The 25,231-nt window shown below is 36.2% G+C and overlaps 5 protein-coding genes across 10 annotated transcripts in view; 1 reads left to right on the plus strand and 4 right to left on the minus strand.

Moving 5' to 3' along the window:
- The first annotated feature begins 176 nt into the window (after positions 1-176).
- Positions 177-10,366, plus strand: LOC116021894 (pre-mRNA-processing protein 40A). Of its 5 annotated transcripts, XR_004099093.1 has the most exons (30): positions 198-402; positions 715-793; positions 1,086-1,148; positions 1,236-1,499; positions 1,658-1,825; positions 2,009-2,079; positions 2,351-2,420; positions 3,158-3,210; positions 3,320-3,377; positions 3,468-3,820; positions 3,907-3,976; positions 4,323-4,415; positions 4,487-4,555; positions 4,661-4,738; positions 4,916-5,002; positions 5,408-5,442; positions 5,569-5,674; positions 5,986-6,066; positions 6,208-6,300; positions 6,364-6,417; positions 6,506-6,622; positions 6,819-6,917; positions 7,394-7,441; positions 7,533-7,625; positions 8,051-8,158; positions 8,244-8,308; positions 8,425-8,527; positions 8,893-9,213; positions 9,722-9,787; positions 9,969-10,095. XR_004099093.1 is itself a non-coding variant. In XM_031262413.1 (29 exons), exons 2-29 carry the CDS (start codon positions 761-763, stop codon positions 10,101-10,103), a joined length of 2,988 nt encoding a protein of 995 aa, XP_031118273.1. In that variant the 5' UTR covers positions 177-329; positions 715-760. The 5 variants fall into 5 exon arrangements, 4 of the variants coding, with proteins under 4 accessions (XP_031118273.1, XP_031118290.1, XP_031118297.1 ...); XM_031262413.1 differs by lacking the exon at positions 9,722-9,787 and having other exon boundaries at positions 177-329; positions 9,969-10,103; XM_031262430.1 differs by lacking the exon at positions 9,722-9,787 and having other exon boundaries at positions 199-402; positions 4,326-4,415; positions 9,969-10,103.
- A 260-nt stretch (positions 10,367-10,626) lies between these two features.
- LOC116022668 lies at positions 10,627-12,205 on the minus strand. The gene is made up of 3 exons (XM_031263474.1): positions 11,615-12,205; positions 11,371-11,458; positions 10,627-11,276 (listed from the first exon to the last, which is right to left on the minus strand). The coding sequence occupies exons 1-3, from the start codon at positions 12,017-12,019 to the stop codon at positions 10,885-10,887; spliced, it is 885 nt and encodes a 294-aa protein (XP_031119334.1). The 5' UTR covers positions 12,020-12,205; the 3' UTR covers positions 10,627-10,884.
- A 2,487-nt stretch (positions 12,206-14,692) lies between these two features.
- On the minus strand, positions 14,693-20,079 carry LOC116021967 (kinesin-like protein KIN-7N). 2 transcript variants are annotated; one of them, XM_031262507.1, is made up of 18 exons: positions 19,806-20,077; positions 19,569-19,658; positions 19,104-19,222; positions 18,899-19,012; positions 18,744-18,825; positions 18,573-18,640; positions 18,353-18,409; positions 17,914-18,056; positions 17,723-17,825; positions 17,558-17,638; positions 17,296-17,364; positions 17,160-17,219; positions 16,911-17,063; positions 16,504-16,788; positions 16,305-16,391; positions 16,055-16,213; positions 15,692-15,958; positions 14,693-15,340 (listed from the first exon to the last, which is right to left on the minus strand). In XM_031262507.1, the coding sequence occupies exons 1-18, from the start codon at positions 19,948-19,950 to the stop codon at positions 14,903-14,905; spliced, it is 2,520 nt and encodes an 839-aa protein (XP_031118367.1). In that variant the 5' UTR covers positions 19,951-20,077; the 3' UTR covers positions 14,693-14,902. The 2 variants fall into 2 exon arrangements, with proteins under 2 accessions (XP_031118367.1, XP_031118373.1); XM_031262513.1 differs by having other exon boundaries at positions 15,241-15,340; positions 15,580-15,958; positions 19,806-20,079.
- A 1,263-nt stretch (positions 20,080-21,342) lies between these two features.
- LOC116022833 (basic leucine zipper 4-like) lies at positions 21,343-22,281 on the minus strand. Its single transcript, XM_031263721.1, has one exon. It carries the CDS (start codon positions 21,875-21,877, stop codon positions 21,494-21,496), a length of 384 nt encoding a protein of 127 aa, XP_031119581.1. The 5' UTR covers positions 21,878-22,281; the 3' UTR covers positions 21,343-21,493.
- A 921-nt stretch (positions 22,282-23,202) lies between these two features.
- The window catches only part of LOC116022452 (uncharacterized protein KIAA0930 homolog), a 6,239-nt gene continuing 4,210 nt past the window's right edge, over positions 23,203-25,231 (minus strand). Inside the window, exons 9-12 of the mRNA XM_031263177.1 lie at positions 24,829-24,883; positions 24,020-24,139; positions 23,545-23,765; positions 23,203-23,428 (exon numbers count right to left, since the gene is read on the minus strand). Coding sequence (XP_031119037.1) covers positions 23,405-23,428; positions 23,545-23,765; positions 24,020-24,139; positions 24,829-24,883 — 420 coding nt within the window. The 3' untranslated portion in view covers positions 23,203-23,404. The remainder of the gene's footprint in view (positions 23,429-23,544; positions 23,766-24,019; positions 24,140-24,828; positions 24,884-25,231) is intronic.

Below are 25,231 nucleotides of genomic sequence, written 5' to 3' on the forward strand. Positions count from 1 at the left end.
AAAGTTATAATAATAAGCCATCACAACCACTATCATAACAAAATTCAATATCACATATTAATTATTGTCATTTTTATAACACATATAAAATAAATTTGTAATATTGTATCTATGTTATATATGTAACTTGATGTGCTTAGTACAAAGTTGTTAATGCATAATGCCTGACTATCGGGTCGGAGCTAATAGCAAGTATCGACTCGGACCCGGCTCGCCCGATAGGGTTTACAGTACACGTTCTGAAATCTATCAAACTCCCCTGCTCCCAGAAAACACCGATTTTAGAAACCAATCCGTATAATAAACCTTCACGGGCGATCTTTCTCCAGGTAATTGTTCATTTCTTCCTCTCTCAGACACACGCAAGGATACTTCCGCAGAATTTTCTCTTTTGTCTGATAGGTATATATTTTAATTCCATTATTGTTTTGATATCTTTAATTTTTAATTTCGTGTTGAGCATGAACTTTTGATTAGATTCTACTTATGATAATTTTTTACTTTACTTTGTGATAGCGCTTAATTTCAGTCACACTTCAATATGGTGAAAGCTATCTTGAAAAGGATGTAAATTATAGCTCCGGTGTTTGTAGATTAGTTGTAATAAAAAATGTTTAGCCAAGTGGAATAATTTGGGCGTGTTAGAAATGTTGAAAGGCTTATGGATATTATACTGTGATATGATTGTTTGCAAATGTTTGATTTTGGTAACAGTTCAGGCTGCCTTGTTGGGGAGTTGAAGTATTGTGTATGTGCTGGCATGGCAGCTAATCCACCGCCATCTGGTGCACAGGTATTATGCTTAGATCACTGTGAATGCCTGCACTCTAAGTTTAAGTGAACTTATTTTTCCTTTTACTAAAGATAATGAGCATGATGTGTATATAGATGTTGTATGCTTTGATTTTTGGGAACAATTTTGCAGTTTTTAGTTATTTATGTTGTTAGGTAAAGAATTTATATATCATTGGCTCATTTGACATTGAGTTTCTTTTGTTATTAAAGACATTCAATTGTGATGTTTTGATTGTTTTCATCTATTCTGAGATCTCAACTTTTTCTCTCTTGTTAACTACCTTTTATAGCCTCTTCGGCCACATCCAGGTGGACCCATGGCACCCCATGGTTATGGTTCGTTTCCCATGCAAGTATGTTACCTGACTTCTTTTTAAGTTTGGCATGTTATTGGTGCTTTATTTTCTAAGACTAATGAGCAAGCAAATTGTTTGTTGCAGTTTCAACCTGGAGCACCTGCACAACAAGGACAGCCATTTGCTCCACCTGTACAAATGCCAAACATTGGTATGGGTCCTGGACAAAGTCAAGCAATGCAATTTTCTCAACCAATGCAGCAGTTTCCTCCACGCCCTGGTCAGCCTGGTCACATACCTTCATCCCAGCCAATTCAGATGGCAAGTATGCAACCAAATATGCCTATTCCATCTGCGTCAATGCAGCCTCAACAAATGATTCCTTCTGGGAATAATCACATGCCTGGTGTGAGTGCCACTGGACTTACATTCTCTGTCTCATAGTGTATGAAAAAGGGATCAGATTAAGCATTGTTATCAATGTTATTGATTTATTAGCACTTGAATTTCCCTTGATTGTGTCCTGTCTACTATAACTTCCTCATTTTTCATTTTTACGCTTGCAGTTTGCAGCATCTTCTTTTGGCCAGACAAACAGTGGCATCAACATGTCATCCCAGATAGGTACACCAGCATTCACAGCTGGAGGACAACCCTGGGTGCCACCTGCAAATCAAAGTGCACCTATGCAGCATACCAGTCAGCAACCCTCAGCCTTTGCTCCTGCAGTTGTGGTATGGTCCTGTGATCTTACACACTTTTTTCTCATCCCGTGATTTATATCATTATTTCTGGATCTGACTCTAAAAAATATTTTTATTGGCAATGGTTTAATTACTCCTACACCTTGCATATCTTGTATGGTTTTTTCCCCCTAATACAATTTCCAAATTTCCACCACTTGGGGATTTGATTAGGCTGCTAATACTCAGAATAATGCTGAGCAGTCGACATCTGATTGGCAAGAGTATGAGGTCTCAGGAAGAAGGTTAGTTAGTCCTTATAATGAAGTTTTTAAGACCTGTTTTACCCTCTTTATTTCACAGGAACTAAAAATTTATTTCTATATAGCCTATCAAAGATAGGGAACTGCATGATCTGACTCGTTCATTTTAATTCTAAATTGTGGATGGATTTCTTTTAACCAACACAACGTTTGTTTTTTGTTTGTTTGTTTGTTTGTTTGTTTGTTTTTTTTTTTTTTTTTTTTTTTTTTTTTTTTTTTTTTTTTTTTTTTTTTTTTTTTTTGTGCACATTAGGTATTACTACAACAAGATTACAAAACAGTCTAGCTGGGAGAAGCCTTTGGAATTAATGACACCTCTAGAGGTGAGCCAACTTCCATTCTGCTACTCTGGAAATTAAGTACAAAGTCTTTTTCTAGATTGCTTTTGGTTGCTTCAGGGTTTTTGTTAGCATTGCTACCTATGGAACTTGACTATTCAGTAAGCAAAATTTGAATTGCACAAAGCGGTTTTATATGTGTTCTCCCTTTGTTTGCATGTTCTTCTACTGGTTTGTAGCTGTCATGGAAAATCACAGGAATATATCGACTGCTCTCAATGCTCACTTTGAAGGAAGTTTCTCTTCAAGGCAGGCAATGATTTGTTTCATTCTATGCCATAATTGACAACTTAATTCTAATTTTTTTCCAATGTCCCATCCCCTCAGCTGAAAGCTTCTTTTGGGGGGGAGGGGATTGACAATGGTGGTTCCTTAGCTAAGTTGGATTAGGTACCTGTTATTGCTTGGTGTACTATATTGTATATACTTCTCTTGATAATGACCATTTTCTGTACCCTGCTTGAGCAATACATGTACGGGTGGTTCAATCGTTGTTTAATTTGTGAAGTGACTTTTATCCAAGTATAAATGTTCCAATGCTAGTGAACATTCAGGTAGTGACTTTCTTTTTTATGAGATTTTACTTTTTTAAGTATGCAATACTATTTTTGTATCTCTATCATAATTTAAGTTTTCATATAAGAGGTATATGGTGGATTTACAATATTGTTTGCTTAGATGATCAGTCTTGTATTAACTTATCCACTGCGTTTCTTTTCCAGAGAGCAGAGGCATTAACTGGTTGGAAAGAATTCACAACTGAAAATGGCAGAAAGTAATTTATTACAGTGGGAGACTTCTTATGGATTGATCCGCCCCCCCGCCCCCCCCCCCTCCCCTTTACTTTTGCCCCCCTATTTATGCTTGTGAATTGTGACTTTCAGATATTACTATCACAAAGAAAAGAAGGAGTCAAAATGGGAAATACCTGAGGAATTAAAGGTACTTAAAAATTTGATTGCATTAACATTATTCGTTTTTTTTTTTTTTTTTGTTGTTTTTTTGGACTGACTTTAGAAGTAATTGAATCAGTTGGCCCGCGAACAAGCTGAAAAAGCAGCTGCTCCAGGACCACAGGGTGATGCAGGCTTGACATCTAAGGTTGCAATTGGTGCAGCTGGCACCTCAACTGAACAACAATTTACTGCTGTCACCCCGGTTAGCTCTAGTCCTTCAACAATTTCTGGAGTACCTTCAAGCTCTGCACCAGTTACACCTGCTGTTTCTGTTGTTAATGCTCCATCTACGGTGGTTTCTGGATCATCAGCAAATTCTGCTACTTTGCACCCTGTTATAACAAGCTCAATTAGTGTTTCTTCACCTGCTGCTACACTGGGGAGTAATGCAGATCCTGCTTCTTTGGCTAGCTCCAACCAGGCACCTACGTATGGACGCTTTTTGTTGGTTAGGTTCTCTGAATGTGCTTGGTGTATATGTCTGTAACTTATTTTGATGCATGTGTGTATATCAGGAATGGCGTGGAGAATTCATCTCCTCAAGTTGTTGCTTCCTCAGGTGTATCTTCCATACAGGATATTGAGGTATGTTCACCTTTCCGAGTCATTGTTGATATGCCACTAGTTCAGCTCTATATGTCCATGAGTGCCAAAATGATTGTTTCTGCTGGATGTAATTCTATCTGCCAGCATGTACTTGCCCTATGAGTTATGCCACCCACTTTATTTATTTATTTATTTTTATTAGTGTACATTCTTCCCACCTCTTTTATAAAATTGTTTTCCTGAGCACATTGTTTCTTCAACCAATTATTTTGCTTTCAGCATGAACAGTACTCTCTGACACACCCATATTTTTCTCCAACTTGTTGTTTAGGTAGAATAACATTGTTTATTGATTTTTTTATTTTATTTTATATGTGTCTTACAGCAGATGAAGAAAAGTACTGCTACAAACATTCATGTTACGGTTTCAGATGAGAAAGCAGCAGATGAAGAACCTTTGGTGTATGCCACCAAGCAGGTATATATTTAGAATCTTCTGTATTTAATTGTGTGAGTTCTTGATAAACTGATTGCTTTTGTTGACTTTAGGAGGCCAAAAATGCTTTTAAAGCTCTATTAGAATCAGCCAATGTGGGATCTGACTGGACTTGGGATCAGGTTAGTTAAATGATGTGCTCTCTTTAATATGCTCCTAGCAAATCTAGATGCCTGCATACTAAATCTGACTGAACTTGATAATCTCTTTGTTTTTTGCCATTCTAGACAGTGCGAGCAATAGCCAATGACAAACGGTATGGAGCACTGAAAATTCATGGTGAGAGGAAGCAGGCATTCAATGAGGTATTGAGCATTTTCTTGAACTTTCTCCCCAAGAAGGATTGAATATTGTTTTTTGATCTATTAATTAATTATCCTATTTAAGTGATTTCTTGGGTACAGTTTATAATTATGGTACATTAGTATAATTATACCTCAAACTTGTGTCTGATTGTTGACACATTTTGCGGTTTACAAAAGTACTTAATGCAAAGGAAGAAACTGGAGGCTGAGGAGAGGCGCCTGAGACAGAGAAAAGCCAAGGAGGAATTCACGAAGATGTTGGAAGTAAGCTTTGTAGGGTTCATGTATTTTAAGCAACATTTAGATAATTCATTTCTTTTTACTGTTTTCAATAAGTTATTCTTGCCTCTTGGTTTATTGAAGCTGTAGTCATAGAGTTGCTTTGTGGATGCATTTTCAATATATTTTACATTCTAATAGGTTATTTAATGTAGTAAAACATATGGAGTACTACATTTTCTTTATAATAATTGCCCTTGTTTCCAGCCTATAATAAACAGTATTGAATTACAGTATGCTGCACCAAGCCACACTTAGTAGTGCCCATGCTGTTACAATGGTTTGATGATTAGTTGTGCTGTTCTTGGTTCAAATAATTAGCATCTTTTGAATGAAATGGATCAACTCCTGACTTCTTTTGTCACTGTTAATTTTTAATTTTCCCTTCAGGAGTCCAAGGAACTTACATCATCAACAAGATGGAGGTAGGGACATTTTTATTTATTACCCATGTTTTGCTGTACTTGCTCTTCATATATTTAGTTGTTCAGATACGCCGTTGTAAAATAGTCTTATAAAATTCTTATGGGGTATCTTTTTTGATAATCTAGCAAGGCAGTAACAATGTTTGAAGATGATGAACGGTTCAAGGCTGTTGAAAGAGAGGCAGATCGTGAAGATCTCTTCAGAAACTATTTAGTGGATCTTCAGAAAAAGGTTAGCAGAAGATGTTGAGTGTGATAGTTAGGTATTCTTAGTGAGTAATTTTTGCATTAGCCAAATACCAGTGTGTATCTTTACAGAATGAAGAAGGCCTATGCTTTGAGTAAGATAAGTGCAATATACCTATAAGTGAAAAGCCTAATGTCAGGTTATCTACTTGTATTGTTTGTGCGCTTGTGCATCTGTACTTTGAATTAAATTGCTGATGATTACTTCAGATAGATTATAATGCTATATCCTGCAACTGGAAGGGATCGCACAATTTTTCCAAATGTGACTTAGTCCTCATGTACTTGTGTATCCAGGAAAAGGCAAAAGCTCAAGAGGACTACCGAAAGAACAGATTAGAGTATAGACAATTCTTAGAAACATGTGGGTTTATCAAGGTATCTTTATTAACTCCTGATGTTTTTGGATTCGGGTGGGGGTGGGAGTGGGATGGTTGAATGACAATTCGATTTGATTTCCTTTGCCCCCTTTTGTACTTTCTTGACTAGTTCATTTTTTTTTTTTTGGGGGGGCCTCAGGTGGACACACAGTGGCGGAAAGTTCAAGATCTCTTGGAAGACGATGAAAGATGCTCGCGCCTTGAAAAAATTGATCGCTTGGAGGTTTTCCAGGTACACTATTCATTTTAACACATTGGTGTCTAGAAATAGAATACTGATATGTCATTATGACAGGAATATATTCGTGACTTGGAGAAGGAAGAGGAAGAGCAACGGAAAACACAAAAGGTGCTTTTTAAAATGATTTCTATGTACTGTATAGTATTACATTAAGATTTATGATTGAAGATTTCAATTGCATTTGGATTAACTTTAGGAACAATTGAGACGTGCTGAGCGCAAGAACCGTGATGCTTTTCGTAATATGATGGCAGACCATATTGCTGCTGGCACAGTCACTGCTAAAACACTATGGCGTGATTATTGTCCAATGGTATTGCACTATGCCACTATTTCACTCTCTTCTTCATCTTTTTTTGTTTTTGTTTTTTGTTTTTTTTTTTGTTTTGTTTTTGTTTTTTTCCTTTCTCGTTATTTTGGAAGGGGGTTGGCCATATATGCGAATGATATTATTTCAGCTTTGGGTCATCCTTTTTATATTTCTTTCCTCTTGTTGCTGGGAATGATAGGTGAAGGAGTCTGTGGCTTATCAGGCTGTTGCATCCAACACTTCAGGTTCTACACCAAAGGATTTGTTTGAAGATGTTGTGGAAGAGTTGGAAAATCAGGTAGAAATGTTTCACTGTTCCAAACCTTTGATCTGTAAACAACCGGTTAAGTGGTTATTCATGCTAGTTTCATTTATTGTGATTACTTTATGATTTCTGGGTTGGCTTTTAGTATGCTTTTAAGGTGATGTATATATGAAAGATTGAGGAGGATCTTGTGGATTGATGAGAGAAGTTAGTCACATAAAAAAATTCAATGCTGAAGTCATGTTAGAGTTATGTGACACGTTATTTTTTAATATAAAACGAATGTTATAGTTTGGAGACTTCTATACAAATTTGGCTATAATCCTTCCTGACAAATACTAACATACATGATATTATTATACTGTTACTTTGCAACAAACTTCATCTTTGCTCTTGCTTAGTCTCCAACAAGCCAATAGAAACTGGATATGGTTTGTACTTCTGCCAAAATGAAAAAATCCCATAGCTTGTACTAACTCGTTTTTCCTTTGAATTTGTACTTTGAATAGTATCATGAAGACAAAACACGTGTTAAAAATGTCTTGAAGTCAGAAAAGGTATGGTTTTCTACCTTTCCCGTTTTCATTCCGCCATCTTGCTTGGATATATTGTTTGCATAATCCTTATTTGGCATGTGTACTCATTCAGATAACATTCTCACCATTATGGTCATTTGAGGACTTTAAAGCTGCTATTCTGGAAACCATTGGTACCCCATCCATTTCTGAGGTTAATTTGCAGGTATGAATTCTTGGCTGCATATATATCTTCTTGTTATAAGCAACAAAAGATTCTCAGTTTTCCTATTCATCTTACCTCAGTTGAAAGCTTGATGATGGCACCTTGTACACACACAGACATAATTATTTCGATTTATTCTCTCCCCCTCACCACGTACATTGTTACTTTGTTAGCTTCTGTGGCTTGAGTTTCTATGACATTTTAAAATTTAAATTCTACATCCTTTTCGTTGTATAATTGTCATCCTGAACTTTGGATACAAGGACAAAAGTTGTCTTAACATTTTCTCTCTTCATGAGAAACATTTAATAGTGAATGAAGATTTGAGATGATTGTGGGATGCGTGATTTATTGCAAGTGTTGCTACTTATCTCCAGTTCACTCTTCAATGCTGTGCTTAGTTTGGTTTCTCCTTCTGTTTGCAGCTCATATTTGAGGACCTTATGGAGAGAGCCAAGGATAAGGAAGAGAAAGAAGCTAAAAAGCGTCAACGGCTTGCAAAAGATTTTGTTGAGATGCTGAGCATTGTTGATGTGTGCAAGATCTACTTTTAATGACATCATTTTGCCTCAAATTAATTGTTATCTACATCTGAATATTTTCATGTTCTACTTTTAGGAAATAACTGCTGCTTCTAGTTGGGAGGAATGCAAAGAGCTTGTGGAGGATAGCTCAGAATACAAGTAATTGTTTTTTATATTTGCTTATGTGTTTCATGCTAAGTGCTAACATCTCTGGTTGTTATTCTAATGTTTTCATTATTTGGGTCTTATTTCCTCCCACTTGCACTTTTAACTAGAGCTATTGGAGACGAGACAACCTTGAGGGAAATCTTTGAGGAATATGTTACTCGCTTGCAGGAGAAGGCAAAAGAAAAGGAACGCAGACGAGAGGAGGAAAAGGTAATTGTCCATAGTTTATATCTGATAGCAATCAAGCTTTTATATTTTAGAACTTTTTCAAAATGTCACGTTGACACTTGCCAAGTTTTAGAATGAAAAGACTAAAAAATCAGGGTACAATTTGGAATCAATTGAAAAGAATGAGGAAATACAAATCACTCTTTTGAAATACCACACCCATTTCTGGCCCAGCGGCTTAGAATGAGCTGACAGTGAGATGGTTTCTTGCAAACTAGAGTTTGAAAGTTGGAAAAATTTTATCACATTTCTCAATTTTTAGGAGCATATATGTAGTTGTTGCTGAGTTATAGTTATAAGATGTTATCAATATATTTACTTTTTTGCTTTGTCTTCAATGATTGCAGGTTAAAAAGGATAAGGAAAAAGAGGAGAAAGAAAAGAGAAAAGATAAAGAGAGAAAAGAGAAGGACAAGGAGAAGGAAGAGCAGCGTGAAAGAGAAAAGGAGAAGGGAAAAGAACGTTCGAGAAAGGATGATGCTGATAGTGAGAGTGTAGATTTCGTTGAATATGAACACAAAGAAGATAAAAAGAGGGATAAGGACAAAGATAGGAAACATCGGAAACGGCACCATAGCTCTACTGATGATGTGACTTCTGATAAGGATGAGAAAGAGGAAACTAAGAAGTCTCGTCGACATAGTGGTGAACGGAAGAAGTCAAAGAAGGTAATTAATAAATTAGTTAATATTTTAAAACACCTCAGACCCACACATATCCCAGCTGCGTTATCTAACTTTGAGGTCTGTACATGCAACACAAGTTGGACCTTGAGTGGAAGTCAAGAGGTCAAAATGGTTACCATTTAATGTATAGGGAAAATTGCATTTTTGGTCTAGTTATACCCGTGGTACAGACTTAGTCCCTGAGTTATATGCGTGAACATCTTTAATACCTAAATTGTGCATGGAGTGGCGATTTTAGTCCTTGAAGGACCAAATCAATCACTTTATTAAGTGACTAATTGGTGGTAGAAATAGTTCCTGAGGGACTAAAATCGCCACTTCATGCATAACTTAGGGGTTAAAGATGGTCATGCATATAACTCAGAGACTAAGTTTGTACCACGGGTATAATTGAAGGACTAAAAATGCAAATTTCCCTTTAATGTATATGGGTTTCCTTTGATTCCAATCTATACCCTCACCACTAGGTAATGTGCAAAGTTGTCTGCAGATCTGTGAGAGATGAGGACTGTGACCACTATGTGAGATTGGTGTAGAGACTCATATACAATAAAAGGTTAAACCAATTTTGACTGTAAAAGTTCTAAAAAGGGTTCTCATGTTGCTCATATAGGCCTCAATGTTATTTTATCCTATGGGCTCGAGCACATTGGGAGTGTTACACCTTTTTATTAACCCCCACTATTGGGCGCATTAGTGCATTATCTTGATTCTTGGCTATGTTTTCGTGCTTGCAGCATGCACATTCACCTGAATCAGACGGTGAAAGTCGACGCAAGAGACACAAAAAAGAACGCGATGCATCTCGTCGTAGTGGTGGATACGAAGAGCTGGAAGATGGTGAACTCGGTGAGGATGGTGAAATTCAGTAGTGCTTTTCGTTTTGTGCATTAGTGCTTTCTTACTAGAACTCTTCATAGCCTAGTACACTATTTTACTGCAAGATTTTGTCTATGATTTTAGTCGCATCTAACAACACCATGATGTAACCTGTGTCAGTACCGAATAGTGTTTGTTATACACTGGTGTAGATTGCCGCTGCAAATGCTGTTTTCATCATGAAAAAGATGAGCTGTTACTATACACAAAAATGTAGATTGTTTACCTTATTGGTACAAATGGTTACAGTTTGGCATAGGGTTGGGCTGTTAGTGTTACCACGTGCAGCTGGGGACATGTTATATATGATGGGCATGTGTATCTTTGTAGGATTTGGCATCTTGCATTGGCAGTTGAAACATCATTATCACCTCATTCAATTCCCCAATCTACACCCCCTAATGCCAATTACAACAGATTTAGTGCTTACCAAACTTTATATACTTCAGATTGAAAACTTGAATGTAAAAGAACAAAAGAAACATATAAACAATGGGATAAACTTTACTCTCCAACTAGTGAGAAATCATTGTTTTTTTTCTATTCAGATATAGAACAAAAGACAAATCTTTAGTAAAATGAATTCGAAGTGAAAAATCAACTCCTTTCTTGTCCTTCTTTATTCCTCTGGACATTATACCTATGAAGATGCCTTGGGTTGACTAAACACATAACTACTACAAAACTATAATGAATCATGCATGCCAGAGTAAAACATAAGAAAACTAAAAGTATGAAAATAGAACTTGACATCTTGTTTGTATATTACTCAGTCTATTTAAAAGAAATAACCAAATCTCTAACAATCTCATCTCTAATATCCTCCAACATAATCTCACTAATAATCACCCCAATTTCTTGTGCCTGTTGCACCCCCTGAAACCCCCTCCATTCTCCCTCAGAATCAAAACGCACCAGTTGGTTGACATTGGTTTCGTCGATGGGGTCTTGGCTCCACGCCCATATATTCTCGCATATCAGGTTCCACAGTTGCTCAGGATCCAAGATTCTCCCCATCTGTTGGCCCCTCTGGTCTCTTCTTCTGTGGCTCTCAACCACCTCAGTCACACAGTCAAACAGCAGCTGTTTTGTTTGTTGTGTGGCCTTTCTGTTTCTGGCGTACTGAGAGCCCACTAATGTTGTTTGAGAGTCTGAGGTTTCTTGTACTGTATAAGGAAAGACATCAAGAATATAATTGTCTGAGTTTTTTTGACTCTTTCTGGATAAGAAAAGAAAGTTAAAAAATGAAATCTTTATTACTTTGATGAATTGGGGAGACATCATCATCTGAGGATTCTGTTTCTTCCAGTACTGACACAGGGCTGAGCTGCTTTCTGTCTTCAAGAACCTGTTAGCAGCTTTATGAACAACCAATCTGAATTCATAACAACCCAATATTTAGACACTACTTAACTTGTTTCAATTCTCCTAAGCCTATATATATATATATATATATACCAACTTTGACAACATTTTGTGGTGTTTTTGAGACTGAAAATTTTACCTGTTTCTGGTGTAGTTTGCAGCAGCCTTCATCTTCTTCTGCATCAATCTCCGAGCAAGAATTGAACACAGTAGAGCTACTTGCAGATGAGAAATGATCATCCTCTGCTAAATCCTGCTTACAATTGCCCTTAGCAGATCGACCATTTCTATTACTCCAGCAATTCTTGAATTTCCGGTTGGCCTCAGATTGGACAATCCTGGTAAACACAGCCCCGACAACCTTTGAACAGCTTGGGAGTGATCTTCTTCTCTTTTTTGTAGCAGAGGTTGTTGATCCTTTCAAGAACTGGTCAGAATTGCTTCTGGGGTAGCAGCCTCTGTCATGAAGGTAGCCCTCCATTGTGAAAGGCTCTTGCTGTTCTTGGAGGAAATCTCCAAGCTGTTTGGACATTGGAGAAGGCATTTGAGCTTTGAAGCTAAGATAGCTGAGAATGAAATTAAAGGCTTATTGATGGTGGAGATGTAGAGGAATGAGGACAAGAAGAAAGGCTTCTCTGGGGTGCATTAATTGGGGTAGACAAACTATCACTCAAGAAAGGAGACTGGACATGAGTTTTCCTCACAAAAAGTGAGAAGTATTGCCTTCAAATCATACCATCAAAATATTACACGCAATGTAAATTTTTTTCAATCATTTATCTACTTCACAAAGTATATATCTTTTAATTTGGAACAACCACCAAGTTGGTTGAACAGTTGATTGATGAGTCGGGTATGCGGGTTTATCTCCCTTTGTGTTTCTTTGCAAACTACGGGTGATAAGACTGGTTTCACTTAGAGTACACATTCTGGCAGCAATCATAAACTTTATTGTAAATTAATTTTTATTTATTTTTTGGATGATCAACAGTAGTATAATTATATGACTCATCTAACAGTAATTTTTGAATGCACTAGTCTCCAACAATAATTTCATAATATCAATCATTGATATGTTAAATTGTAACCTAACCTGATTAAAAAAAAAAAAAACTGTAACCTAACCATTGAATGTTTCCATGCAATCTAAAGTGTTTTATTTTATTTTATTTTATTTTATATTATTTAATAAAGAAAGTATATAGGTAAAATGAAATATTAAAGAAAAAAAATCAACATAAAAGAGACAAGAAAAGTATTTATATATGGTCCCAAAAGTCTGTATTGGGAAAGCTCAGAAGATAGGCCATCCTTATACATTGGCACCAAGGCAAATTGAATGATTAGTTCTGCATGGGAAACTTCAAAATATATATATATATATATATATATATATATATATATATATATAATCATTTCTCTTTGTATCAACTCATGAATTTGAATCTCTCTCTCAAAAAAAAAAAAAAAGGAAAACATATTTGTATGTATTAAAAATTGAATAAGTTGTTAAAGGTTGCACTCATGCATCAATAAACTGATTGGCAATGTTTGTTCCTTGCATGCATGCTGCATGTGCATCACCTTCACCCTTCCTTTTCATCTTCCCTTATCCTTCATTCTATCCCCTTTAATTAATGCACCACATTGTACCATATCAACTAATAAATTGTACTCATCATAAATATATCACTTTTGGCCTTTTCGGTGATGATGAGGAAATTAAAAATCCTAACTCATATATTCCAGTTAAACTCTGTTCCTATCTAATAACTAGGAAATTGTGAATTTAACTGAGATATTTTTGACAAAAATTGAACTTGTAACCTTTAGTTACAAAATTTTTATCCACTCAGTCGCTCCTTTAGAGCAAATATATCACTCTATATATACTGTATCTCTCTCGCACACATAATATACTCATCATATAATGCAACTACAACACTGTAGGAGCATGTTGTAATTTAAAAACGTAAATGTGGGTTGCCGACGTAGAAAAGAACAGAGAAAAAATTGATTGTATCCATGTGGGTTACCAAATTGTTTGATTTTTAAACAAAAGAAAAAAACTGTTTACGGTGTTATGAATTATGATGATTAAGCATATTTCTGTCGTACAGTTATGACTGCTAACCACTGCCTAGAAAATCATTAATCCTATTTCCATCGAAATTATTAATTAATTTTCAGATGAATAGAAACTGATTACAACAACCGCTAACTTTTATTATTATTGGTTAGTTGATTGAACTTAAAACTATTAAGAAAACAAAAAGTGATATTTTTTAATATAACAATACATAACTGAAATTTTATATAAGTAACAAAATTTTCATTATTATCCCAAATGAGATTTACAGCTAATGATGTGATTAGTGTGGCCTCCATTTTAATTTTTGTGTGAAGGTGTGTGATATAGACTCAAGCTAGGTTTTCTGGATAACTAATTTTTTTTTTTTTTAAATGGATAACCAAAGATTTAAGACACTTGATATGACAATCCCAATGTTTCCTTAATCAACCCAATAGCTGTAATCCATCTATCCCAAAAAAAAAAAAAGTGAGCTTTAGATGCAAAACGCAAAAATACTTTGCCCCACATCCCACCCTATAAAGATTATACCGCGTGGACAGCTCAGTTAGTCACAGCCTTATAGGAGTGAAGTTTGGAAAGAATGATCATAATCTCACCAGCTACAATATGGGAACAACTTTTTAAAGTGAAAGGGCTGACTTTTTATGTCGAGGGATCAATTGTCAAAATTTAATCTTGTGTTATTGGGTGAAATTTTCTATTTGAAGAGAAAAAAAAAAGTGAACTTCAGGAGATGACTCATCTTCAAAATCCATTTTTCTTCCTCCCATTAACCTTATCTGCCCTCAAATTTATTTGAGAAAAGTACATAAATTTGACATTTTGCGCAATCATGCTATCTTTCTCAGTTTGAGGTTACCGACACAATTTATTATTATTATTATTATTATTATTATTATTATTGTTATTATTATTGTTTTTAATTTGATGAAAAAATTGAATTCATAAAAAACCATTGTCTGAGCAGATAGAATGTCAGCAATTAATGGTCCCGCAGCACACCTCTCAATGGAGCAGTTAATGTCTGCATTTCAGCCTGGATAACACCACTTTCTTTTAAGTTTGCGTGTTGGATAATAATTTTAACTTTGAATTAAAAACTTAAAGTAACTATTAAATAACTAGATCAAGAAAAGAGTGGATAAACATAAATTTAGATGACTTTACACCAAATCATCTCATACAATTGTTTGTATGATATACTAAAACAACATGAATACAAGAATCTGCAGCGTGATAAACCATTTTAACTTAACCTAGATTAGACAACAACCACTCTGAATACTAGGGATTTGGGTGAGAGAGTTGCATGGCAATGGCCAGCACAAACACTTATAATCCAGGAGTTCTGGATACTGGAATTGGATTCTGAGCCTTCAAGTTGTCTATCATGGACCTGAAATCGCAGTTAAGGGACACGAGTGCTTTCTGTCTGCGTGCAAATACAAGGCTGAAGTCTTTTATGTCTTCTTCAAGATCTTTCCTCCTCTGCTCTTCCGCGCTGTAATTCTGCAGGAACTTTTCTCGTTGGTCTGTAAGGCGAGCAACCTTTTGAGATGAGTCTGAGGCTTTCTGGATTAACATATCCCGCTCTTCTTTCAGAGCACAGAACTGCTTATCTAAGTTCTGATATCTTTCCCTGGAAGCCGCGAGAAGTTGATTGCTTGACTCCAGCTCTTTTTCCAGGCTGCAGCATTTGTCCTTGATTGTTACAGCTTCTTCCTCGAGTTTCCTCTTCCAATGAGCAATTTCTTCCCCAAGAGTAGCCCCCTGGGATCAAATTAAGCAACAGATGGTTAAAAGGAATGTGATAATAGTACCAACTTTCCAGACAGTTAAGCTAAGGTGATTCTTGTGAGTTGTGAGTTGTGACACTACTAATATGCAGAGTGGCGTGCCTGAATTGACAGAAAACAACTCACAATCGGTGTCTAGATTCTAGTGTTCTACCATGCATTTGTTGCTCACAAGTATCACAGGGATTAACATGTGTAGACAGACACTAGTACCTTAAAATATCATGAGCCTCAAAGAAGAGAGATAGTATCCCATGGTCAGAATGGAGAAGAGTATAAAAATGAACGTGTGACATCTTGTTATCTGTAGTGACCAGGCAGCTACCTTATGTTTGCTGCTGTATGATTCATTTTCTGAAAGTTGGCTGGGAATTGACTCATCAGGCAGCACAAGTGATGATACTGTACTATTCACCCTCTCATAAAGCTTCTTGCGCTGCTCTTCAAATGAAAAATTCTTCCTATTCGAAGACACATCTCCATCCATAGACATTGAAAAATGAGATTCCAAAGTTGAGAAAAGGCAGACGCCAATCTCACTTGTGGCAGATAGTAATTTGGCTGTTGCCGACTTCTCATTATCTACATAGTTCTGTTCCAGAGACCATCAAGATAGTGGATACAATGTCAATAAACTTTACCAGTGCTAAGACCCAATAAAGCTAGTGATATGTTAAACAGACATTACCTTTAATATTGACATGACATCCTTGAAAATATCTTTGCAATTTTCAACAGATTCAGAGAGTCTTTCAGGGATTTCTCGAACAAGAGAGGCCTCTTGCTGAAGTTCAGAAATCTCTCTCATTAACTCTTCATTGAGTGATGTTTGTTTCACATAATTTGTCTGAAAATTAATGAGTAAAACATAAGCCAAAAACCATAGAGTAAAGTAAACTTATCTAGACCCCAAACTTATGTGCTAATATGAGAGTAACCTTGAGTTCATCTCTTTCCTTTAACACTTGCTTCAATTGGCTCTTAAGATTTTCTACCTCTTGTTTGTAATCTGATATGGATGGATCCTGGAAGGAATATTGAGTTAAGTAAAAATCAGCATAAATGTATAAATGCCATTCATTAATGTATTAGAGAACACTGTTAGACTGCTGTAACCAATATGAAAATGAGACTCACTGTGGGTACACAGTTAGCTGAAACTGAGCTTTTCATGGCAGGAGTCATGTGGAGTGCATCAAGATCAGCTACAAAGCCTTTATTCATTTTTGCCCATGCATCTTCATCAGCAAAATCACTAAATGCATCAGGAAGAGGACTGTACTCAGGCTGCCGTGAATAATTTGATCTCTTAGCAACGAAGGCATTAGGAGCCGCTTTAAAACATGGTGTACTAAAATTATCATCCTGGCCTGTGCTGCTGCAAACTTTGCTTTCCTCCTTAAGGCTTTGTTTAGCAAAATCCTGAGCCCAGGAATTGAAATTAACTTTCAATTCACCATATCAAAATCACAGCACATAATCTACTTGAGCAAGGGGAAAAGAGATGCAAGAAAAGATTAGATTATCCCAATTAGGACAGCTACCTGAACAGCAAGGCCATTAGAATCTGATAAAGTGGGAAGATTGTAGAGCTCATCAATTTTCCTCTGCTGCTCCATAATGCATTGTTCACGCTCCTTCTGAGATCTTCTTTCCTCCTCCAACTCCATAGCAAGCTTCTCATGCTCTAGTTCATACTGATAAATGAAAATATGAAATATGAGTAATCATCTTAATACAAAAGACTAAATGCTCTTTGATTAGTCTGAAGAGAAAAAATACCCCGTAATTACCTTCAGCAAATCATTTCTCAGTTTCAGAATCTGCTGTTCAAGCACTTCAGAGTGGGATCCCTGTAAACCAGGTGTTACTTCCAATTTATCTGGGTATATATTTTTGGCTATAAGTTCAAGTCAACATTATTTTCACCTGAAGTTTCTGACGTAATTCTTCTATTTCAAGTTTTTGTCTCTTCAATAATGCCGCATCTGTCAATATCTATTACAAAAATAGAATTACAATCAGCTCTATCTCCAATTAATGAGAAGCAAGAAATCAGCTATACCCACCCACACCCCATAGTCATATCATATGCAAACAACTCATGACAAGAAAAAAACTACTCCTTGATTCTTGAAACACAGTAAATGATTCCAAGTTCATTCTGAAGGAAATAGCAAAGACTCCCCACCTCATTCACTTGAACACAGTTGGTGATACGTTTAGCTCTGCTAGCAAAATGAAGTGTTCCCCTTGTTTCCTCTACATGAACCTAGTGATATTAGCAGCATAATATTCCAATATTAGTATCAACAATAATTTAAAATGCAGGACTGGCATACAAAAAATTGGGTACCTCTTCTGGTGCTACAGTGCAAATTATAGAAGTTTTGGCATTACCGCCAAGTGCAGGTTGAAGTATGCGTGTAAGCTTGCTATCACGATAAGGAATATGTCCCCTGAATAAATAGTACATTAGTTGAGGAGTCAGGACTCAGTCATACACTCGTATCTATTGATAAACAACAGTTATAAAGGAACAAGTACCTTTGCTTAGCACCTTCACTTAATTTGTTAATGACATTGCCAAGAATCATTAAGCTTTTGTTAATGTGCTTTCCTTCCTTGAGGCGAACTCCTCCAGCTCCAGTTTTGGCAATCCTTTCAGAGCCAGCTAAGTCAACTAAGTTCTGTTTCCCAACAGAAACACAAAGCAAAAGAAAAGAAAATTTAGATTGTATAGTCAATGAAATAAGGGGGGAATAAGTAAGACATAGATAGAACTCCATGGTCTGTCTTGATCTCTTAATCATTATTTTATCTTCATTAAAAAAACATTTAGGGTGTAGATTGATTTAATCTTTCATGGAAACTAGTTGTAATCTTGAAAAACTCTTTAGGAGAATAAAATCCAAATAGACTTGTATTTAAAACATTAAAAAAATCTCATAATCTCAGGCCAAGGTCGTGAGGAGGAATACCATACCAAAACAGAGACACGAATAGCATCATCTGAACTATCTTTTCCTTTGCTTTCAATTACCTAATTATGGAAACAGAAAAAAAGTAAAAGGAACTAAATGTTTTAGAAGTGCATAAAAGTGAATAACTGCTTCAGAATATAAAAGAAAGAAATACATATGCAGATATAAAAATCAAATAACAGCTTCAGAATACAGCATTCCCACAAAAATGAAAAAACTTACCATCCGAAAAATGGTGTGAGATCTGCTACTTCGGACATTCATGTTAGTCTCCCCAAAGTGCCTATTGGCTGCACCACCATCATTTGAAGAAGTTAGGGTTTAGAACACAAACTGTGGAGCCAATCATTGGAATTTGGAAAAGCATTATAAATACTCTTTTCAAGGTCACACCTTCTCCAAGTTGGATGAGCTCAAGTACTTGTTCAGCTGTATTCACAATTTCCTCCCTCAGTCCAGCTACAAATACACCACGCTATAGAAATAGAAATTGATGTTAATCACACCCAAATAACTTTGAACTTATACTAGTTTTTTAGTAACTTTACCTCTAAACTTTCGTGGATGGGCAATTTCTGGTTCTCAACAGCAAAAAGATCATTAATTTCTTCATTGTAAATTTCCAAGTATGAGACTCGGATCAGAAATTCCCTATCAGTTGTCTGAGAACATAAAGGTAAAGCTACTTAGACTCAGACGAATAGATACTAACCATAAAAATAGTGAAAATCATCATAGAGACGGAATTTATACCATATGAATTTTGGTAAATATATCATTCACTGAACGATTAATGATTCCTGCATCATTCTCAGAACCATTCATGGTAAATGTCTTACCACTACTTGTTTGCCCATACGCAAATACAGTTCCTGAATTAAAAAGATCAATGATATAAGACTCTCTAAGTTGAGGAAAATATCAGCTAGGCAAGTGCATTAAAAAATAACCTCTTCTCTAAAGTCAGACATTTAAAAATAACAGTTTTGCAGCTCCAAAGAAATCTTTTCTGTAACCCGACACCCTTGACCATTCAATTAAAGTTGTTAAGCAACAAATCTTACTTAGAAGTGAAATTCTGTTAGCAGTTTGGAAGCATAGGCTTAGATTTTAGCATTTAATAACTACAATTCTGAAACAATCTGTTGCGTTTATCATTTCAAGTTGAACGGAGACTGTTAAACTTAAATCTAGAGCTCTACAGAAGTCAGAGCATACCATTGAAGCCTTTAAGAGCAGCATGTATAATATCTTTAGTGATCAGCTCATAAATCCTAGCGTTCGTGCAATCCTGGTCGAACACGTGATCTGCAGTAAAAATAAAATCCAGTATTCATCAGTTCACAAAAACAATTCAAAAAATTGACCAAATTTTTAATACTACGTTCAAATTAAAACATAAATTCGTAAAATAGACACAATAAATGTGCTTATTCATATATAGAGAGAGAGTACCAAAAGCGTAAGAAACACCAGAAATTGGGGTGCCAAGAGACTTATGAAGAGAGATGCGGTTGTCTTCAACCTTCCAGAAGGTGCCATTGTTGCCGTCTTCACTCCTCGCTGGTCTCACTCTCACCGCTACGCTCACCTTCTCCATCTCTCCCCGTCTCTCTCAGATTGCAACCTTCAAAGTTAGAGTTGAAGAAGGTCTGAAATGGCTGATCTGTTTGAATCTGTGGGGCTCCGATCGGAGCGGAGCGGGCTTTATTTCTAGGCGTTGCAATTTGAATTTGTTGCGTTTTACAATTATGCCCTTACCAATAACTTACCGGGATCTGGGCCATCTGCACACATAAGCCAAATACATTTAAGTCCATCAACTAAGCCCAACTGTATTTCTATTTTATCATATATATATTATAAATTCTTTTCGAGCTCGAGTTTCAGTCAGATCTTATGCGAAAAAACATATATCTATTTATAAGGTTCAAGCATCAGAAAAAATATTATAATTTAATTTTTTTCAATTTAATGCATGCATGCACACATCAATGTAAAAGGAAAGGAAAAGGAATTTTTTTTTAAAAAATAAAAAAGTAAAAAAGAAAAAAGTTTCTATTGACAAATAATACAAGTCCTTCATGCAGCAGATATGGGTGTATACAATACATTTTTTGGGATAGACATGATCCGAATTCACTTTCTTTATGCTATGAAATAACATATACTGTTGGTGGCATGCATGCATTAATTCCAACATATATAAAAAGCTTCACTTTTACCAGAAAGCTTCTATAATTTATTTATTATCATATATGCACGGTGCACAATTAGGCCGGCCGACAATATCTAACCAATTACGCACGTCCATTATTTTTATGTATGATACAAAAAGTATATATTAAGAGTGTCAAGCCCATCGTGCCGATCTTCTTAGTACAGTTTACATCTCTTATATAATTTTAGAGATATTATATAAAAGTGTGATTTATCTAGTGTACAACGGTACATCTTCAAGTTGTGACTACGATTTCTCTAGGGACACTAAAAATATATATTAGATTTATTATTATGATTAGTGATTATGTTCACGACAAATCAAATTAGTCTTAATTTCAAATTTTCAGTCGAAATCACTAAGACCAAAGTAGATTTTTCTTGGTTTTTCTATGACAAGGATGAGAGAATGGATGATATGGAAGAGAGATGAAAATGCACTTGTAGTAAATTTGTTTTATGTGAGGCTTGCAAAAAAAAAGTTTTTTTTTTAATTCGAATTTATGCGCGTTAAGAGCACCCTGCACGACCAGATAGGGCATGCAATGGGCTCATAAATAATCAATTTTTCATTGTTTTTCTCTCTCCTCTCCATCCATATGACCTTAACAAAAATCATGAAAAATTTTTGACGGTTGAGGATGCTCTAAAAGATAAAGATAGGTTATTATCCTGAGTCTTATGTTGTAATTTCTGGTTGGCTTCCACTCCAAGGCCTTAGCTGCAGGTTGCTAATGTCTAGTTGTTTATACTTGGATTATCAGAATTCAGATATATAAACACCAGCAGTATAATATATATTATCATGGATCGGAATATATACAACGTAACGCTGATGATCAGATGATCATGATGATAAGCCTCAACTTTAATTAACGAGGGTGAGTGTTTGGAGAATAATTTAATTTAATTTCATGTGTTAGTTACATACTATAATGCAGGCGTTGAAGGCGGGGGGCGAGCAAGAGGCGGCGGGACAAAATGGCGAGTTGTCGTTTGAGGATAACGGCCTCCGACAGAAGCCGGTTCGTCTCCGTTCGGAGGAGTTGATACCGGTGCGCAACCACGGACAACTGCCTCTTCAATTCCCGGTTCTCGACGGCGAGCACCTTCGATTGCTCCTTCAGCTTCTCCAATTGCATTTTCTTCCTCAATCTCGACCTCCTCGCTGATTCCCGGTTCAGTATCCGCCGTTTCCGCTTTTTCTCGTCCGTGTCTGAGGAAACAGATAGAAGTTGCTGGATTTCACTGCTACTGAAATCATAGTCATCAATCACCATGGCGGCCGCATCTTCTTCAAACATCATCTTCAACTACTATACGTCAATGTTTTTTAATTTGTGTGTTTGTACGTGAAATCAAAGGAGGGAAAAGGGGGGAAGAGAGTAGTAGAGTGGTCATGTATTTATGGAGGTTGGAGGATGGACACGTCACTTGTGGGATCAGCTCAAGATTTCAACTTTTATTAAAAGTAAGTGCACTCTCCTCCACAATATATAAAGAAGAAGAAGGTTCATGCTCAGTAAGTAGAAGGATCATACTTCATACTTCATATCATATAATGGTATGGTGCAATGAATTCTAGTCCATGCAACTACAAGGGAACATTCATTTTAGGTTTCTTCGGCCAGTTGACTAAGACCCACTAATTCTGTTTATGCCGAGTAGGAACTCAAGTGACAAAACATTCCTTCATCACTTTTAAGGTAAGGTAGTTGTCTTGGGCTCGAATCTAAGACCTCTGGTTGGTTATTCTTTTTAATTTAAAGGTGTAGTTTTGTATAATTAATCAATAAGGATGTAATCATGGTTTAAAAAACAGACAAAAAAGATGAAGATATCTATCCACTCAGAAATAAGCTGTAAATCATATCAGATATGAGTATATGACATCATTTACCACCAGATATCTCTTTCAAGTATATATATTAATACATAAACTAAACTGGAAAAAGTAATAATTCTTGGAATATGCTGCAATGTTTGTGTGCAGCATCTTTTAAAATTTGCAGCCAATGACATGTTTTACCTAGACAGCTAGACATATCGGGTGCATTTTCTAACTGGATGGAAAAACGATATATTTTTTTTGGAGAATTGAATAAATGCAACCTTAATGGTTGGTTATGAATAATCATGACTATTGGGAATGCTATACATAAAGGTGAAGTTGGTCACAGTAATAGTACAGAAAAATACAGGTGGCCCCTTGGGATAAGGGGGGGATATTGATGTTGGTGGAAGTTAGAACTTTCTTTCTTTGAATGCTTTGCTTATTAGGTAAATGGGGTCAGAGAAAAAGTTGCAGCTAACCTTAATGATGAAGAATCATACCAATTAAGAAACTCGAAACAACAAATCAGGTCACAGAATTAGCGAAGGACAGTCAGAAGATTCTTCAATCAGTCGGTTTAGTAGCTGGTATTTTCAGGTAAGTAGGTAATCCTTGGTTGGCAGCTATGATGGTTTTGTTTTGTCTAATCACTAGTGTTTGCTGCAATCTTGTAACACAACAAAAGTGCAGCATAACATGCTGAACAAGTTTCTCTCTTTCCTATCTCCCTTTCTAATTCTGTGTTTGAAATTTTAAACGATGCATGTGATATGTTTTGTTCCAGAAGAATTTAGGAAATTTGGGGGCTAACTTTATGCAACCTTCATTGAGCATCAATCAGAAAAGAGAACTGTAATGTACAAGACATGATATCACAATGCTTTCTAACCAAGCTCGCTATGCATGTTTTCTTAGTTTAATCTTGGATATACTCATCTACAAGGTAAAGTTGAGAAAGTACTTGATACTTGATACTGCCCATCACCAATCATCTGCATTCCTACAAGTTCACCGGGGGACTTCCCTGCATTAAGCAATAAGACAAAAGAAAAGTTGATCAAAACTGGAAAAGGGATCGATCTATAAGAAGGCATGCTGTCTCTGGTGTAGTAAGAAATTAGCAGAGGTTAGAGATCTAACCTTAAGGAGAAGATCATGAGCGATGTGCTCCCAGGGCAGTGATATTGACATTAAGCAACACTTTAGGGGGATCATCTCTTCATCTGAGCTCCGTGTAGCAGAAGCAGCAGCATAAGCATGCTTAGCTGCCACCGATGCAACTGATGCTGCCCTTCGAACAACTGCACTGAAACTTAATCCTTTTTTAGGAGAATGATGACTGTATTCCTCCTTGCTTTGATCTGACAAAAAGACCAACATTATTTATCGTTGATCGCTATGTATGCAAAAAAAAGTTCAATATCTCATTGAAATAAAAGGTAATTGTTGGTGTATAACACTGTTTATGAAATAAAGTTGAGAGACACTTGCAACTTCAAAGTTCAAACCGTCAATCTTAAATCCATTGGTCCAGAAGATTTGTTGAAACAAATTGGTCTGGTGCAAAACAGAAATCATGACATGCAAAATCAAGTAAAACTAATTTCCAAATTACCTACAACACCAGAAACAGCTACTTCAACTTCCCCACGTCCTCCTGGACCTTTCATGTATATCCTGTCTGTTTTCCCTGAAGAATGAAGTGAAAGAAGACTTCCAAATCCAGTTCTTCCAGCTGCCGCAGAGTATATTCAAAAGAAGAAGAAGAAAGTAAGAAATTAGCTTTTGCTTCACAACTGGATATACAAATTTAGAAGTTAGAGAGAAAAAATGAACTAAGAATCAAAAGCAACAACTCGTGGAGGCTTAGAAACTTCAGACAGCACACAGCAAGAAATTGAATAAGTATGCAATAGCTGTTTTTATTCACATCCTTTCAATTCTTAAGTGCCTACCCTCTCTTTTCATATCAAATTGGTATAGGAAGATGAAAAAACTTATGCTGTCAGCCAACATAAAGAATCTCCCCAGAAGCTAGTACTGACTTCAGATAACATTAATAAGCCCAAGGAATTAAAATGTCTGGGCATGATGTGACATTTTAAACAAATTGATGGTATAGAACACGGTGTCACAACCTTTGGACTAAGTATCATCTATTCAACTTTAGAGACTGTTTGATATCAAAAGCCCATAAATAATACCAACTCAGGTTTCTGTCACAGTTTCAGTGCAGTTACTGGTAGGTAGAACTCAAATCCTACAACTATGTGCATCTTGTATATGAACTAAACGATAACAGACAAAGCATTCAAATTAATGATAATGAATCAGAAGTTTGGATGCTAAATTAGTTGTAAATCGCATGATTCAGAACACCAAAAACATTGCATGCTGGTGAAACAGAAAAGCAGCATGTTTTACCATCATAGGCATCTCGGACCATCTGGTAGCTAACGAAACCCGAGAATAGAGTGATCTGGAATCACAAATTACCAAACTGTCAGGTCTGTGCACAAGTGTATCATGTAATGCATGAGTATTATAGAGATTTGCACACTATAAAGCAGGCACAGGTAGGTGGGAATGTCAATGTAAAAACTGAAAAACCTGAACATGTTTCTGAACAAATTTAGAACTGAGAAAAGCAAATTCATCAAGCCTAAACTATCACTAGTAAGGAAACTTGTTTTTTCAGGGAAGACATTTAATTAACAGGATAATACTAATACTCTTCTCTTTCAGATCGTCTCCCTCTTTTCTCTCTGTAAAGAGCGCAGAGAGGAAGGATGGGATGTGGGGGTGTGGGGGTGTGGGGGGGGGGGGG

This window comes from Ipomoea triloba, chromosome 1, assembly GCF_003576645.1.
Source record: "Ipomoea triloba cultivar NCNSP0323 chromosome 1, ASM357664v1".
Taxonomy (NCBI): domain Eukaryota; kingdom Viridiplantae; phylum Streptophyta; class Magnoliopsida; order Solanales; family Convolvulaceae; genus Ipomoea; species Ipomoea triloba.

Bases quoted from the DNA above. Each gene is read 5' to 3' on its own strand.
- LOC116022668 (XM_031263474.1), bottom strand. From the start codon at position 12,019: ATGCCTTCTCCAATGTCCAAACAGCTTGGAGATTTCCTCCAAGAACAG. The intron at 11,459-11,614 runs GTAAAATTTTCA...AGCTGCTAACAG, and splicing joins GCAAACTACACCAGAAACAG to GTTCTTGAAGACAGAAAGCA. The intron at 11,277-11,370 runs GTAATAAAGATT...TTCCTTATACAG, and splicing joins TGTCTCCCCAATTCATCAAA to TACAAGAAACCTCAGACTCT.
- LOC116021894 (XM_031262413.1), top strand. From the start codon at position 761: ATGGCAGCTAATCCACCGCCATCTGGTGCACAG. The intron at 2,421-3,157 runs GTGAGCCAACTT...TTTCTTTTCCAG, and splicing joins AATTAATGACACCTCTAGAG to AGAGCAGAGGCATTAACTGG. The intron at 5,675-5,985 runs GTTAGCAGAAGA...TTGTGTATCCAG, and splicing joins TAGTGGATCTTCAGAAAAAG to GAAAAGGCAAAAGCTCAAGA.
- LOC116021967 (XM_031262507.1), bottom strand. From the start codon at position 19,950: ATGGAGAAGGTGAGCGTAGCGGTGAGAGTGAGACCAGCGAGGAGTGAA. The intron at 19,659-19,805 runs GTACTCTCTCTC...TTTTTACTGCAG, and splicing joins TGGTGTTTCTTACGCTTTTG to ATCACGTGTTCGACCAGGAT. The intron at 17,064-17,159 runs GTAATTACGGGG...TTCATTTATCAG, and splicing joins TGAGAAATGATTTGCTGAAG to TATGAACTAGAGCATGAGAA.
- LOC116022833 (XM_031263721.1), bottom strand. From the start codon at position 21,877: ATGATGTTTGAAGAAGATGCGGCCGCCATGGTGATTGATGACTATGAT.